General features: G+C 44.0%; 1 protein-coding gene across 1 annotated transcript in view; it reads left to right on the top strand.

The window, feature by feature from the left end:
* The first annotated feature begins 369 nt into the window (after positions 1-369).
* The window catches only part of STK26 (serine/threonine kinase 26), a 73857-nt gene continuing 57030 nt past the window's right edge, over positions 370-17196 (top strand). The window contains exon 1 of the mRNA XM_083159550.1: positions 370-668. Within this exon, the coding sequence (XP_083015676.1) occupies positions 627-668 (42 nt within the window). The 5' untranslated portion in view covers positions 370-626. The remainder of the gene's footprint in view (positions 669-17196) is intronic.

The raw sequence follows: 17196 nt of genomic DNA, 5'->3' as shown, positions 1-17196 counted from the left end.
ACCACAACTACGGTCATCCATAGTAAATTGACAAAAGTGTGTTTTCAGAAGTTTACATTATGATAAGCATGTTGTGTATAAGGTGCACACCCGTAATAAATGACTCTGGTAATTATACCTGCCTGTCCCTCCTCAGCCAAATAATAATACAGGTGAGTCAGAATTGTCCCTCACTGATAGGCTGGAGTTGGCAGCCGAGGGACAGAGGACAACCTGCCTGAGGGTCGGAACTGGGTGGTGCAGGCAGAGGACGAAGACAGCCCTCACCTGCCCCCGCCGCAGGACAGGTTACAATACAGAGTAGTACTACGTAATGGTGCCGGTCCAGGGAGGGGGCGGGGCTCCGTGACGTCAGCGCAGCACCACGTGATCGTCCCTAGCCCGGCGGCTCCACCCTGCGCACAAGAAGCTGCCGCAACCTCCAGTCCTCTCCCAATATGGCGCCGCTCGCCTGCTGAGCTCTCCCCGCTCCCCCCTCCCTGCTGCTCGCCCGCCGAGACATGCTCACAGCCGGATAGTGACAGCCAGAGCAGCCCGGTCTCCTCTCGCCAGCAGTGCGGGCCCAGGAGCCCACGACCGCCGCCCTCCTCTCGCACGCAGCCGGAGCAGGAGGCCTCAACGCCGCCATGGCTCATTCCCCGGTAGCCGTACAAGTGCCTGGGATGCAGGTGAGAGGCCCCGGCCGTGTGTGTTGGGGGGGGGGGGATCTGTGATTTGCCCTCCGTGGCTGTTATCACCCATGGGTCTGTAATATGTGAGGTTCACTGTGTAATGTATGGTCTCAGCGCAAGTCATACATGTAGAGGAAATGCATGTTTACCTCTCGGTGGCCGCATTCGCCGTCATATGTTTATACATGAAGGGTGTGAGCATACTGTCCCCGTGATCTGACATGTACCTGCCCTGTGAGCGCACCTGTAGTCTGGTCACACACCTTGTATGTGCTGCACACACACTGACGTGCGGCTGCCCTGTGTGTGGCATGTACACTGCCAGAGCCTGTATGCTGCTGTGTCATGTCAGCATATTCCTATACTAATGTATACAGCACCAGGGATCACTCTGACCCGTGGTCCTATATGCTGATCTATACAGCACCAGGGATCACTCTGACCCGTGGTCCTATATGCTGATCTATACAGCACTAGGAACCCCTCTGCTTGGTGTCCACAAATCAGGCAGATAACAAGCTTCACTTTTGCTCAGATCTATCATCGCGTTGTCATTATTTTCAGCACTGTATTAAGAAAATGCTTTTCAGGAAATCTAGTATGATTCCTGGCTGTAATGAGTGTCCCTATAGTGCAGAGCTTTCCAAACTGTACTGTAAGCACTCTGGGGTGCCTTGGGACACTTGCAGGGGTGTCTCGGTTTGGAGGCCCAAGACCAACTGAAATTATTATTCAACAAATCCAGTGCTTGCAGCATCCAGTCATATGTGTACAAACAGAAGCGAAATCTGTTCCTCAGCATGTAGTTGGATTTAATATTTTTCTAAATTTCTCATTTGGAAACTTGGCAGAGGGTTGCTGTGATAAAAAAATCAGATTTTTATTGGGTGTTGTGGCTGAAATAAGTTTTGGAACCATTGTTTGAGTGTGTATTTCCCTTGTTAAATGACCCTTTAAGGCAGTACAATGACGCTGGCTGTAATGACTGCTCCTATAGTGTGCACTACCCTGGATAAATGTCGCTTTACCGCACTGTACAATGTTGCTGGCTGTAATGACTGCTCCTATAGTGTGCACTACCCTGGATAAATGTCGCTTTACCGCACTGTACAATGTTGCTGGCTGTAATGACTGCTCCTATAGTGTGCACTACCCTGGATAAATGTCGCTTTACAGCACTGTACAATGTTGCTGGCTGTAATGAATGCTCCTATAGTGTGCACTACCCTGGATAAATGTCGCTTTACAGCACTGTACAATGTTGCTGGCTGTAATGAATGCTCCTATAGTGTGCACTACCCTGGATAAATGTCGCTTTACAGCACTGTACAATGTTGCTGGCTGTAATGACTGCTCCTATAGTGTGCACTACCCTGGATAAATGTCACTTTACAGCACTGTACAATGTTGCTGGCTGTAATGACTGCTCCTATAGTGTGCACTACCCTGGATAAATGTCACTTTACAGCACTGTACAATGTTGCTGGCTGTAATGAATGCTCCTATAGTGTGCACTACCCTGGATAAATGTCACTTTACAGCACTGTACAATGTTGCTGGCTGTAATGAATGCTCCTATAGTGTGCACTACCCTGGATAAATGTCACTTTACAGCACTGTACAATGTTGCTGGCTGTAATGACTGCTCCTATAGTGTGCACTACCCTGGATAAATGTCACTTTACAGCACTGTACAATGTTGATGGCTGTAACTGTGACCATACACTTGCAATTTTAACATGCATTTTGAACTTTTAAAGTTCAAAACGCATCGGTTAAAATCGCACCTGTGGGGATGCGATGCGAGTCCCCTTGGGTACAATATTGTATAGCACAAAAAGTATCTGCAGGCAGTACTTTTTGTGGTACATTGCATCAGTTTTGTAGTACATGCGATGCGATGTCCATTAGGTAACTATAAATTAAATAAAAACCAGAAAAGAGGTTAAAATCACATCACATCCCCCCTACAAGTGCCAAAGTCGCACGACATAAATGAAGTTCAAAACACACAGCACACATATCGCAATGTGTATGGGCACCTTAAGAGTATCTAGTTGTGCTATTCTGTTATCTAATATCTCTACTGTTAAAGATTAATTTACAACTCAGGAATCTTGTCACCATATTATATTACTGGATTTCAGCCCACTTATTTTCCACCCTTGCCTAGACATTGGGGTCAGTCCGGTTGGGTGCTGTTATCTGTTCTGAGTCGACTTGTACTGCAAATTGCTATCTGGTTCTAAACAGCTTTTTTTTAATTTATTTTTTTCATGTATTTTGTGCATATGTGCCACAGTCCTGAGCAGAAGAAAAGTTGGGAAAAAATCATTATAGTGACATAAAAATGATGGGACACTGCAGATCCTCTGTTACACCTCTCCTAATGGATAATCATGAACTTGGTCCGGTTGAATAGCATTAGTTGGCCAATAAAAATGTTAGTTTTCAGGATAATTTCGCTAAACCTCAATAATGGGTTAAATGCTGTAGGACATGTATGTTAAGGTGCTGTATTGATGGGAGAGGAGTTTATGAAGGGTCTATACACCTTTTTCTGTACCCCAACAATGCTGGATAGACTTTAACATGATGAACACTTGCTATCTTTTTTTTTTTTTGACCTTTCAAAAACAATGATCACTTTCTTTATGGCTAAAGAAAGCTCCTGCATTCTCAGTTGACACTTTTTTTAGGATCTAGGATGGCTTCCCCACTTCTTCGTACACTTCTCCCAAGTCACATATCTATAGCAACTTGCATTTCTCAGATGCAGGTGTTCATTTGTTCATTCGTTGTATGATATTTTAAGGAAACAAACAAATAAAAAAAAAAAAAAAAAATTAGGTTGACTCCATTGAGTGTTCGCTGTAATCCAGTTTTCAACGTAGTTGTTCTTACAAAGGGTTTCGCGTGGCACTGACAGCTACCGAACCATTGACAGAGCATCTCGGATGTTGCTCAATTCGAAGCTAGGCAATGTTTCTGCTCGCACCCCATCATGTTGGTGACCTGTTTGAGCACTCAAAGTTAAGGCCCATACACACAAGCTCAGTTTACTTGTATGAGTCGAAAGCCTCCCAGTGTGTACGGGGCAGTGGTGAGCGCTGATGTCATCGGCACCATCATCATCGCTGGCCCGGCAGTTCATGTGCTGGTAGTACCAGCAGATGAGTGACGGAGTGGATGGCTTCCCATAGTGTCCTACTGTGGAAAGTTGTCCACCCCTGGAAAAATCACTGTGTATGCACTTAGTTTTTCGGCCCAGCAATTTATTTGTATTTATTCCCCCCCCACATCATTATCCATACACACTGGGCAAAAACGCACAGTGTGTATGGACCTTTAATGTGGACATTGCAGCAAGACAGTAATGTGTTATTAAACGTATTAAGCCTACATGTTGTAATTGCTGATCATAGTTAGTCAGTGTTTGGCCTCTGTAATAGATATCGCTGACTGCAAGTTGTGTGTTTCTTCTAAAACTAAGGTGCTTGTATCACTAGCCTGAAATTGTGCGCAATAGAGGACCTGTGAAAGACAATAGAGTTTATTATTAAAGATGCTTAGGCAAAGGGAAAAAAGTCTGTTTGATGACCTGATCTCATTTTTTTTTTGTAAATTCTTTGTTGCAAGGACATAATTCAGATAGGGATTACATGTGCCATATCAGCTATTTCACCTTGATTGTGTTTCAACTCTGATAAACTGAGATTCGATTTATTTGTATGATCTGCAAACTAAACCTATTATCTATCACTCTGTGTATCTGTCAATTTTTTTAAGCGTACAGTACGCCTTGCCGATCTGTGGCTCTCCAGCTAGTGTAAAACTACACATCCCAGCATGCCCTGCCACAGTATTAGCATTCCCCACGGATGCAGCAGAGCATGCTGGGACCTGTAGTTTAACAAGAACTGGCGAGCTACAGGTTGGTCAGGACTACAGTACAGTTTACGATGGCCAATCCCGGAATCCCTCCGATTCCAGGATTTGGCTTCTAAATTATAGGGATTCCAATCCCAGGACTTCAGTATTAGACTGCACATGCACAGTCTAATGCTGGGCAGTATCTGAGTACCTGCTCGGACACTTCCTGGCTTCTCCCGCCTGGCTCGGCTGCACCAAATCATGTAAGTAAATATGCAGGGTGGCCGGGGCTTTTTTTTTTTTTCTTCTATTAAGCAAGCCAATCCCAGAATTTAGCATTTTTCAATCCTGAATCCAGGGATTAAAAAAAAAAAAATGCCCCAGTATTGGCTTCCCTAAGTACAATGTTCGTGGTGTTAGTAGAGAAGGCCACAACATAGGCAGGTTCTGCTTCTGTTGTGGGTATGTACAGACTCCATGCTGCATTGTTACTTCCCTTTAATTATACGCTTTGTCTTGAGACTGATAATTTAAAAAAATTCCTTGATTTATTTTTGGTAGTACGGTTTGTAGCCAGATTAAGGGCAGTATTCAATGAAAAAGTTCTCCGTGCATGGAGAGCGTTTTATTTCGCTCTCCATGCACTCTCCGTGTTCCGGAGGGCTCTCTGCCACTCCTGCTCCCTCTATTCAATGTGGCTGATGCTCCCCGCCACTCGCGGAGAGTCTTAACCCCTGCAGGGAGCAGGGAGCTTTCAGGGAGCCGGAAGCAGCCAGAGAGATTAAAGTCTCCCTGGCTGCTCCAGAGTACTGTGGAGGGGAGGGGGGCTCTCCAGGACCCAGGCTGCGCCCCCCTATAGCCAGCGGGAGACCCAGTATTCACTGCACCCGTTTGTGCATAGTTACGTTCGGGTGCAGTGAATATATGAATATCTAATGAGCGGCTCGAGCGCTCCGGCCCCCTGCTGGCTGCACTGTGTAAAAAAAAAAAAAAAAAATTAAAAAAAAAAAATTTTTTTTTAAAATTAAATATATATTCATGTGCTATAAGCACATGAATAAAAATAACATGCCCCTTCACAGAAAAAAAAACTGATTTTTTTACACCAAAATTTCTTAAAAAACCTTTTAGTTTAAAAGTTCACATTCCAGCTCTCCATCAAAAGATGGAGAATTGCTACACGGAGAAAGTCACTTAGAAAGACGGAGAACATTTCACATTGAATAGGGTTGCTCGCTTTTGGAGAGCAAAATGCTCCGTCCAAGGCGAACAAAGCACAAGTTCTCCACAAAACACGGAGAACTTTTCTCATTGAATACTGCCCTTAGAAAGACGGAGAACATTTCACATTGAATAGGGTTGCTCGCTTTTGGAGAGCAAAATGCTCCGTCCAAGGCGAACAAAGCACAAGTTCTCCACAAAACACAGAGAACTTTTCTCATTGAATACTGCCCTAAGTGTCCTGAATGCGCAACTGTGTGAGCTTTGTACAATTCACACTGGTTTTTCTTGTTTTCTGAGAACATGACAAAGTTATAACATTGGCGTAATACAGCACTGAATAACAATGGTTCAGTGGCTGGGCCAGACTGACCCAATAGCCCTTGTGCCCAGGGCCAGCCAGTTATTCATGCATGCTGGTCTGATTTACCAAGTGAAGATACAGATGTAACCATGCTCATTGTTGCCAGATCGCCACCGCTCATTCCAGTGTGGCACACCAAATTTGCACCCGCCACGTAAAATTGCCATATGTGTTTGGAATATCGCTAATGCGTCCCTATGAGCTGTGGGAGCGAATTAAGATGCACTTGCATGATATTGCGCCAATCTCCACGGGAGTTGGACATGGCGAGTGGTGTGGCCACGATGAGCTTAGCTACATTTGTCTATGTATCTGGATGTTTTGCTTTCCTGAAATGCTGTTGTACTACTATGAAGTACCTGCGTCTTGGTGACCTCTAAAATGGATACATTTATTTTACACAGGCTAACCTAAGCGCTAAAGACGTAACGTGTAGGTAAAATCCCCCGGTGGTATATGACCAATGGCGAGGGGTTTGTCCGCGTGGCATCTGATAATATGCATATGTTGCTGACGATGGCTTTCTGCTGATGGTTTCATGCATTGATGGTAAAGCATTCGGCGGCCATTACTATTATGGGAAGATCTAGCAGTGAAATTACCCAGATAATCAAATCCGCTTCCACCTATCATTTTACAGAATGCTATGGGCATGTCCTCTTTTAAAAGGTTTGGTGCTGTATCCCTCATTAGCCTGTGAGATGTCAGGTTTAGCTCCGGGAAGGGATAACTTTGTGCTGAAACTTGAAATAAATAGTTACTTTCATAGAAGCACAATTGAAACTTTGACCATGTAGCAATAGTCCCCAAATTGCCCAATTGTGTTTAATTGCTATGGATTTGGAATAATGATGCAATCTACTGGAAGTTGAGTAACTTGATGGCGTGATTATCTCATTTACATAATTGTTGCATAAGTGATGGTTGTGGTACTATTGTTACGGTATCCAGTCAAAAGGTTGACTGTAACCATGTCGACACCATAAAGGGATATTCAATCAGTGACTAATTTTAAGGACAGTCATAACTATGCACTTTAATTAATTTCAACTGCCGTTTAAGGAAAAAAAAAAAAAAAATTTTTATGGACTGTTGGGAAAACACGTGGCTCAGCTAAATACTCGTTGGCTCACATGTCCTAGTCCAAAATTTGTTTTCCACCAATGCAGATTTGACTTTTTTTAACAAAGTCGAACCTGCATTATCCGATAAACCGGTCAATAATTGGCGGATTGAATAGCTGAGAAATCCGGACATCATTGAAAACCCCCCCTTCTTAATGTTGATATGAGAATGTCAATATGGTTCAGCAGGCACCAGGTTGACATCCAAAAGCTTCAGTGTTGACCTCTGAAATGTCAATTTTCTGAGTATAACAACATAGAGAACATTCTGATGGTTGCTTAGGGGGAAAACACTAGAGCAGAATTATTTAACAGAACACTGATCCACAGATGCTGAGAAATGGAATAATGTGGGAGCTGCTGCTACTGTCCTGAAAAGTTGAGACCTCAAGACCACCAGGGATGATTTGTCGACAGTTGTGTTGACGTCATCTGGGTAGTTGACACTTTGAGTATACTGACAGTGATCAAGTTCACATAATGCTTATGGGGCCATACTGTCTACTCATCCAATGGTCAACGGCAAACATGTTGTTGATTATAATTTAACTATCAGAACATCGACAGCCCAACGACTGCAGGAAGTGCTCAGCTGCACAATAATTTAATTTATATACTATTTATATTGTAGGAGCGACAACACCAGGTTAGCACTTGTGGAGATTTTATATTGTTGGTGTAGGTATGTTTTTGTGTATTAGCTGTAAACCCGTTATGGAGATTATATTTCTATTGATTTATTTTAGTGCTATGAGTTAATAATTTATGATGGATAAGAGATATTTACAAAGACATTTATGCTGGGTTTATATCCTCACGATTTGTAGGTACAATACTGTGTTATGCAGTAATAGATGAACATAAAAAGCCTTCCCTGCTTATGTGTCTGGAAAATTAGAAATCTGGTGACTTCTTAGGCTGCGTCTACACATTACGTTTTGACAAGTCCATATTTAAAGTGATCTGTTTGGCAAGAAGGAGCCTGCACATTTAAATCTATGGTTGCTTCTACACAGCAGGATGCAGTTGAACAGGAGCTGTTTAGCAGGATGCTTACTCAAGAGGATATATACAAAAGCATGCTCAAATGCAATGTGTAGATTCAAGAAGCTGCATCCTACTAAACAGGATTCTGTTCAACTGCATCCTGCTAAAACGCACTGTATAGAGCAGCCTTACACCAGGAAGTTCTGTCCAGATCTCAGTGAAAGTTGGCCCAGAACATTCAAATTTAAGATACCTAGCAATCAAATTCCATGTCAATAACTTGCTACCGATTTGATTAATACAACATGTAGATTCTACATGTTGGTGGTGTCAAACTTATGGCCCCCCAGTTGTTGTGAAACTACACATCCCAGCATGCCCTGCCACAGATTTTATAAAATGGATTGCTAAAACTGTGGCAGGGCATGCTGGTGTGTGTAGCTCCAGAACAGCTGGAGGGCGATAAATTTACCACTTGTGTAGAATATGGTTTGCATTTATAGTATTTTTAAGTGGCTTTAGTCTCTTATTATGTACGTGGTATTACTTCTAGGTGAGAAGTCAGCTGCCCATTTCTTATACATTGTTACCCACTGGGCCTAGTTTATTTTTTGCTGACCCTAGGTTATTTTTTTGCTGATCCTTTTTATAACAAGCAAAGACCTGGGTTGACTCGGCAATAACCAGAATTATTGTATTGTAAAGGTTGTATTAATAATTGAGTCAGTCAGACCAAAGGTTTAAAAGACACAGCAGGCTAATAGGGTGGGCATCTGAAATCATTAAGCGTACATATAGCTACTAGAAAATTGATTTTTGTATGCATTTTTAAGGATTATAAAATGTGTCTGGATTCCGCTGTTTCCAATTTCGTGGTTTTGTGCTTGGAAAGCATACAGATGCTAGTAAACATTAAAACTGAATATGTGGTTATTAAGCATTTTTGCTAGCATTTAGGTCCCCAACACAAGTAATGGAATAAAATGATTAAGCATGTCCTTTGCTGTTCCTTTGCCTTTCAGCACGATCATGAATAACATTCATGTGATACCAGCAAAATTTTATAAATTGAAAATGTTAACATGGTCACTCATATTAGAGCGCACAAGTACTAATATGCAGTAATGTTGGTATACTGTGTGCATGGAGTCCCTGCTTCCATCAAATTGCAGGGTCTGACCCAGAATTTGGGACCGCATTCCAAGACCAAGGACGTTACACCTTTTCCACTGCGTTGCTGAACCCAGCACATTCCTGTGTCTTTTGGTCAGTCCTTGAATATATGGCAAAGAAATCAAAGGTCTTTAAGGACCCAAAGTGATCCCCCCCCCCCCCTTCCCACTACCATGCGTCTTGAGCAAAACAATGCCTTTTGGTGCGCATGAATTACTGCATTTATCACATCCAAATAGACCAGGGGTTAGCAGCTTTAAGGTGCATAAACCTGTCTAAAGCCCCATACACACGGGGGAGATATATGGCTGATCCATATATTGCTCAGTTTCTCCTTTTTATCAGCGACCAGAGATGGTCGCTGATGAAAAAGAAACTGCCGGGGGAGCCCGGCAGTGGTAATCAGCTGGTCGCAGGAGCATGTTCCTGTGACCAGCGATCACTACAGGGGTAAAAACGGCAGCGCGCACCCGGCGATACCATATTTCCCGCGATATTACACAAAATTGCCCCCGTGTGTACGCACCTTTAGACCCTGCTTATTACACACAAACAGCCAATAGGTTGCCCAAACCACTGAGCTTTGAATGCACCTGCCAGGTGACCTGGAAAAACATGAATTGTGTGGGGTCCTGAGGACAGAGTTTGAGAGCCCCTGTTCTAGTGTGTATGGGCCTTATGAGAATTTGTTTACTATCTCGTCTAGTGTATATGGGGCTTTAAGTCTTGTATGCAGGCTTGTAAACTGGTCAGAGGAAGACCACTTTATTGAATTGCAGGAAACCTTTAGAATGTGTGATGTGTGGATCTTCACACCTCTTCGTTCTATGCCCTCTCTGAGTACGCTTAAGATAATTAGAAAGTTCTGTTGGGGAAACTGTGCATTTAGCATTCTTCACCAACATGCACTACTTCTGTAGTTTGCAAAATCCCTTTGGAGTTCATTTTGACTCCAAGCCCAGATTTTCTGAGACTGTTTTCCTCATGGGAAAATAAGATTCCATGATCCAAATAGATTTGGCGATACATGGCTACTTGAGACTCTCCATGAGTATTGCTCCTTTATACAATCTGACCAAATTGTATAGGTGCCCATAGACATTCATAAATTCAGTAAGGGTTTTAAGGGGGGGGGGGGGGGGGGGTGTGTGTGTGCTATTTTAAGTGTTTAGGGTACTTGTTTCCAAGCACTGCGCCTGTCGGGGTTGATCGCATGCCTTAAGTTAAGGTACTTAAGGCATGCAATGGACCCGATTTTCTGTCAATTACCAGCTTAATTTGCCGGTAAAGACAAAATCGAGTTGATCGCGGCCTATTATAAAGGGCCGCGATGCGACCAACGCGATTTTCCCATAGAGAACAATGTTAAATTAGTTTTAAAGTTAAAATCTTATTGATCGCGTCGGGCGCATGCCATTATAATGGCATCCGACACGATCAACCCGATTTTACATAGGGAACAATGGGAAAAGGGCCAATATGGCCAATTTCTCATTGTATATGCCCCCTCATGGGTATTAAGTATGGTTAATGGCCCCCCATTGTTAACGCCAACCCGAAGCGCAGCGGTACGCATCCTCTGACCTTTTCATACCCCCACTATCCACGTCGGCGTGGAGTTGATTTTTATATAGTGTGGCGAGCGCAGCGAGCCACCGAGCCCGAAGCGTGGTGAGCGGACGCGTATACATGTGAAGGAATGCGGGGCTCGCTGCGCTCGCCACACTATATAAAATCATCTTCACACCGACGTGGATAGTGGGGGTATGAAAAGGTTGGAGGATGCGTACTGCTGCCCCTCGCGGCCTCGCTGCGCTCACCACGCTTCGGGTTGGCATCAATAGGGGGTGGCATTAACAATGGAGGCCCATTTCACCCATCAGGGCGGGGGTTTGCTATCTAAATGGGGGGTTTTGGGGCTTTTTACATTGAAATCAATGTAAAATTGGGGTCTCATGGAAGATTTTACATTGATTCCAATGTAAAAATCGGGTCCATCGCATGCGATGCGATTTTTGCGGCCCCGATCAATACAATTAAAATCCATGGCGCCGTGCTAGGAAACAAGTACTGTGTTTAGTTTTAATCGCTCCATGTAGTCAAGATCACGATGCAGAGTGTGTGCCTGCAGGTATCTTTGTACTACATTCTGTCATAGTGTGGTTCAAATCACATAGCACACATCTCCCAGTGTATGGGCACCATTAGACTCTATTACAACTTGCTACACTGTTGGATTTGAAAGTCTTCCTTCACTATTTGCAAGCTGTTGAGTTAAATGGTGATGGGTAGTCACTTGGGGCAAGATTTACATTGTGGAAATGCTGACCGCGAAATGATTGTCATCCCATATTGTAAACTTCTAGATATCGTTGCCTTAATCCACAACTTGTATACAAGCATTTTTCCTGTGACTTTGGTGGGGGAGTTTGGCATTGATATGAATGTTTCACCGCAATGGCACATCAGACCTCCTGGTATCACAAGTTTCCCCTCACCCCCACATAGGATAAAGAAAAAAAACGTGAGCTGTTTGACCTACCATATATCGCACATTGTGTTGATTTCCCACCTATTTGTTGGAATATACCCTTCCACTCTTTCCTGACTTAAACAAGATCATGTTTTCGGCATTGATTCCCAAACTGTGCCATGGCTCCTGTGGGGGGGGTGTACATCAGGACACTTGCAGCGGGTTCCTTGGATTGGTGGTCCAGGACCAAATCAAATTATTTATGGTCAATGTAAAAGGCAAAAACTATGCTGGTGGGCAACAATACAATATGTGGACAAATAGAAGCTAATCCTTTCCCACACCCATAATTAAACTTATGTGTGACATATAAAACAATTTACTTAGTTGGCTTAGGGGTGCCGTGAAAGAAATTGTGATGCTCTACGGCAGCGATGACTTAAGGGGCATATACACGGCGATCTGTATTTACTTTCTAAGCAATATAGTCAGATTTCTTAGAAAATAGCACAAATCAGCTCCGTGTGTATGCCCTTAACCTTGACACTCCAGCTGTTGTTGCACTACAAATCCCAGCAAGCCCTGCTACAGTTTTACTATTTGGCCATGCTAAAACTGATGCAAGGCAAACTGGGATATGTAGTTAAACAACAGCTGGAGTGTCCAGGTTAGCAAACACTGCTCTAGGGGGGTGCCATGATTTAAAGAAAAGTTTGGGAACCACAGTTTTGGGGTTTATACAGAAGGACGCTGATATCCTATTTTCACTAAAACCTAATGTCTACTGACCCTGGCTTCAAAATGAATGATGTAAGCCTTGTATTACTTGAATTCTGTATGGGAACATTGTCTGCCCTGGACATAAAGTATTGGCAGATCAATAGCTTTCTCTTACATACCTGACAAAGGCGCTCTTCCTTCTTACATCCATCTTGGCTTCACCTGTAGAATCCACAGCCATTACTACTCATTAAAATGTAATGGAACTGCCTTTCGATGCACTAAGTAATTAGTATTCTGTTCTGCAGTGCAGATGTGAGATGCATGGGTTGCCGTACTCTATACTATCAACCTACTTCTCTTCATGTGGTCCCATTTCCATGTGGAGTGTAATCTGCATGCAGCACCGGCTTTATCTGCTGCAGCTAAATGCTTCTTAGGAGCAGGTTAAGAATATTGTGGTATGTACTCAAAACTGCACCACATTAAATGGTTTGCTAATCCTTATGAACATAGGTTGCTAACAGAATGGTCTTTGAACACTATTTTTGTCTTTGGTGTGTCTAGGTTTCCGTAGAGTAAGTAACTGTTGGTAAAAAATTAAAATGACCGTGTTCATAATTAGCTGCCTATGGTAGGACTAAAGGGTATAACTATCATAGAGCCTTGTGTGTGACAGTGCTAAGCCCCCCCCCCCCGCTCCACGTATGGGACTTCTCAGAAGTAGAAGATTCATATAAGAATTGATTTGAACCTTCTCGGAGATCCCGGGCAGCTGCAGTGCATGCAATCCCTTCTCCCACTGCCGGGAGGCTGCCTGTGGCAGAGGTCCTATTCAACTCTGATTCAATGTACAAGGGGTTGTGCATCAGGTCACATGTCAAACTCTTCTGATTCAGCTTAAATGTGGCCATACACTAGTGTGGTGTGGCCAATTTCACTCGAATTACAGCAGATCGGGCTGTGAAGTCTGGCAACACGCATGTGTTTTTAGATCCAATGCTCAGTCCCGTACGCATCGGAGACCCTAGATCATAAATGCTGCATGTAGGATCTGTCGCATCAGACAACCTCCGGCAACACTTGCTGATATTGCATGCGGTCCTGCCACCTGTCCCAGGTGGCCCAAGGGAGATTAGCGGACTTTACACTGCTGTGAGAAGTCGCAACAGTGTATGGTCCCCTTTAGTGTACATTCTAGAGAGAACTGCAGGTAGGCTTCCAGCGAGGGGCAACTGCAAGGGCACAGTCTATTTTGTTGGGCAGACTGCTAAAACCTCCTAGTGTCAAGACTACGTGTCAGCCTGCAGACTCCCTCACAATCTGTACCAGTTACTCCCATGTCCACCACCTGAGGATCTGTCCTGTGTGCAGGAAAGGGTAACTGTATACCTGAATCTTCTAATGTAAAACTACTTTGAATTGGAAGGAATCCAAAAAAGCAGTATTCCTCAAACACCTTGACACAACTTAATAAACTTCTGATTGTAGTTCTTCGTTCTTCTTTTGCTGCATTGAACACTATACTCAGCAGGACCTCCGTCATCTGGCCATGCTCTCTGACTGACACTGTTCCTGATGTTGCTGTAGGCTGGGGCTCTGTTCCCTGCACCCCACTGACCACCAGAAGACTAAACCTTCTCTGCATCATTATGAATGGTAGCTGGGACACCCCAAATTCGATATAATCCCAGTAAATCTGGTATTTAGAGCATCCCTGACCTAACCCTCATCCTAAGCAATAATCCTTATCCCCTAACAATCCTTTCCATAAATCAACCCTAATATATCCCTAATACACTTACCCTGAAGAGCACATCTCTGACATCGTCCCCTCTATGATGTTATATTGTAGTATGACTGTCTGGCCCTAAAGAGTTCTATGGTGACTTGCACATAAAGAACGATCTGGATTTAGGTTATGCATATACCTGCAACACCGACGATGATATACTGCACTATGATCAGTTGTAGTATTACAGTGATCTTCTGCATTCATTGATGCTGCTGTTAGAACTCATCAGATGAGGACTAAGCAATGCATTCTTCTTGTGCAAAGCCACTGTCAGTGTGATGGTTTTATGTGGTTATGTTGTAATCTTATAAGCAATAGGATCTTTATAGGCAATATGTTGTCACTAAAGGTTTATGCACCAATGAGTGACTGATAAATGTACAAACCAGCTTCCCGTGTGTGTGGCATGTGTAATTCTTCACCTGTCCGCTCATATGGCCGGTGATCACTGCATCTTTGTGTGGCTGGTGTTTGTGCCCTATTTGCTCTATGCTGCTCCATGTTATGTTGTGCTTTTTAATTTGAATGCTTTTGTGGGGTGGTTAAAGGCATAAATCCTGCAAAAATGTGCAGACTTCCTTTTCCCCAAATGCCCATTTTTGCTTGTATCTGTTAAAGTGCAGCATGTAATTGGTTCTATACTGTGTGTTTTGCCAATTTGAATATTGCGTTCTGTAGACACACTGTCCTGTGTCTGCTTCTGTGGCTTAGACGTAACCCATGACGCCAGTCCTTGTGAAGCTGCCTGCTTGGCCTGTCTTACATTCAAATGAATGGTTTTCTTTGACTTTGCTTTTTTTTTTTTGCCTGAAACAGCAGCACACTTTTGTGAGTGAATAGGAAACATTTGGCTAAGGTAGCCCTGTTGTACACTTAGCCCTTAGGATGCACTAATATATGCAACAGCTTTGTGCTTTTTCAGATTATATTTGGACAGCTAGTCCTGAGGCTGCACCTACCAAGGATATCTGCTGGCAGCCTCCTGAGGCACAAACTAAGATCCACACTAAAGCAGAGGCTTTGTGGCTGGGTGCGAGTGCTGCTAATCACGGCATTTGGGTGCAAGAATGGTGCTATCTTGACTGGTTGCCGAAAGCCATTGACTAGCTCCCGCAGTTTTGTCTGATGCAATATCAATTGAATGCATGGAAAGTGACAATGTGGAAATTTGCCTGTATGCATCAATGCAATGATTTTGCCCCCATCTATAGGCATTAATCTGTCATGCATAGTGCTGCATAGCATGTTATATTGTCAACACGTGATCTATAAACTCATGAAATGCAGTTAAACCCCCTTCAGCCGCCAGTGTAAATGAGACCATTGCGTGCAGCTCTGCTACAGAGCACATGCAAAGCACATGTACAACAGGTTTGTAGAAAACTGAACTATTACCTCACCTCCCTGTAAGGCAGATGAATCTCTTAACATGTTTGTAGGACCATAGGCGAATCTAGAATTATGGTAATGGGTGGTCCCAGATCTAGACATAACAGTAGGGGGACCTTTGCGCGGCGTAGCCGTGTGGCAAAAAGGGGACGTGGCATCATGGAAAAGAGGCGTGGTATCACAAAAAGGGGTGTGGCATTACACTTTAGACCATACACAGTAATGCCCATTACACATTTTAGCAAACTCCGTAATACCCATTACACATAAAGCCACACACTGTAATGCCAATTACACATAAGGCCACACACCATAATGCCCATTACACATTGTGCCACACATCATGATGCCCATTACATACTATATAACATGCCCATTACATATTTGGCACATAAGTGCTGCTTACCTACGTGCTCATTGCTAGGGGGTTCTTGCTTGATGGCACCATAGTACCCATTACACATGATGCCGCGCACCATAGTACCCATTACACATGATGCCGCGCACCATAGTACCCATTACACATGATGCCGCGCACCATAGTACCCATTACACATGATGCCGCACACCATAGTACCCATTACACATGATGCCGCACACCATAGTACCCATTACACATGATGCCGCACACCATAGTACCCATTACACATGATGCCGCACACCATAGTACCCATTACACATGATGCCGCACACCATAGTACCCATTACACATGATGCCGCACACCATAGTACCCATTACACATGATGCCGCACACCATAGTACCCATTACACATGATGCCGCACACCATAGTACCCATTACACATGATGCCGCACACCATAGTACCCATTACACATGATGCCGCACACCATAGTACCCATTACACATGATGCCGCACACCATAGTACCCATTACACATGATGCCGCACACCATAGTACCCATTACACATGATGCCGCACACCATAGTACCCATTACACATGATGCCGCACACCATAGTACCCATTACACATGATGCCGCACACCATAGTACCCATTACACATGATGCCGCACACAGTAATGCCCCTCAAACATTAAGCCACACATTATGCGTAATGCCCCCACATACTGCCACTTGTAGCATCCCTTAAGAAATGCCCCCAAAAGTGCCACTTACTGTAAATTTTTCTATGAGCCTTCGCTGCTGCTGCAGGGAGAGATGGAGAGCGGTGCAGCTACTTTTATGGGGAGAGGAGCAGAGGGCAGCGCAGAGCACGCTCCCACTCCCCTCCTGGTGTCCCCTCTAGCCGAGTGGACATTTGAAATATTGTGTGCGCTGTTGTTGTGCGTGACGTCGGGGGAGCACGCCGGGCGCCGGCACCACATGATTAAAGGGGGGGGGGGGGGGGCAGGCTGAGGTGAAAGCAGGGAGAATTGGAGCGGAAGCT

Source organism: Crinia signifera, chromosome 9 (genome assembly GCF_055691185.1).
Source record: "Crinia signifera chromosome 9, ASM5569118v1, whole genome shotgun sequence".
Classification (NCBI taxonomy): Eukaryota; Metazoa; Chordata; class Amphibia; order Anura; family Myobatrachidae; genus Crinia; species Crinia signifera.
The sequence above is the reverse complement of the archived record's forward strand: the minus strand, read 5'-3'. Positions and strand labels throughout refer to the sequence as shown.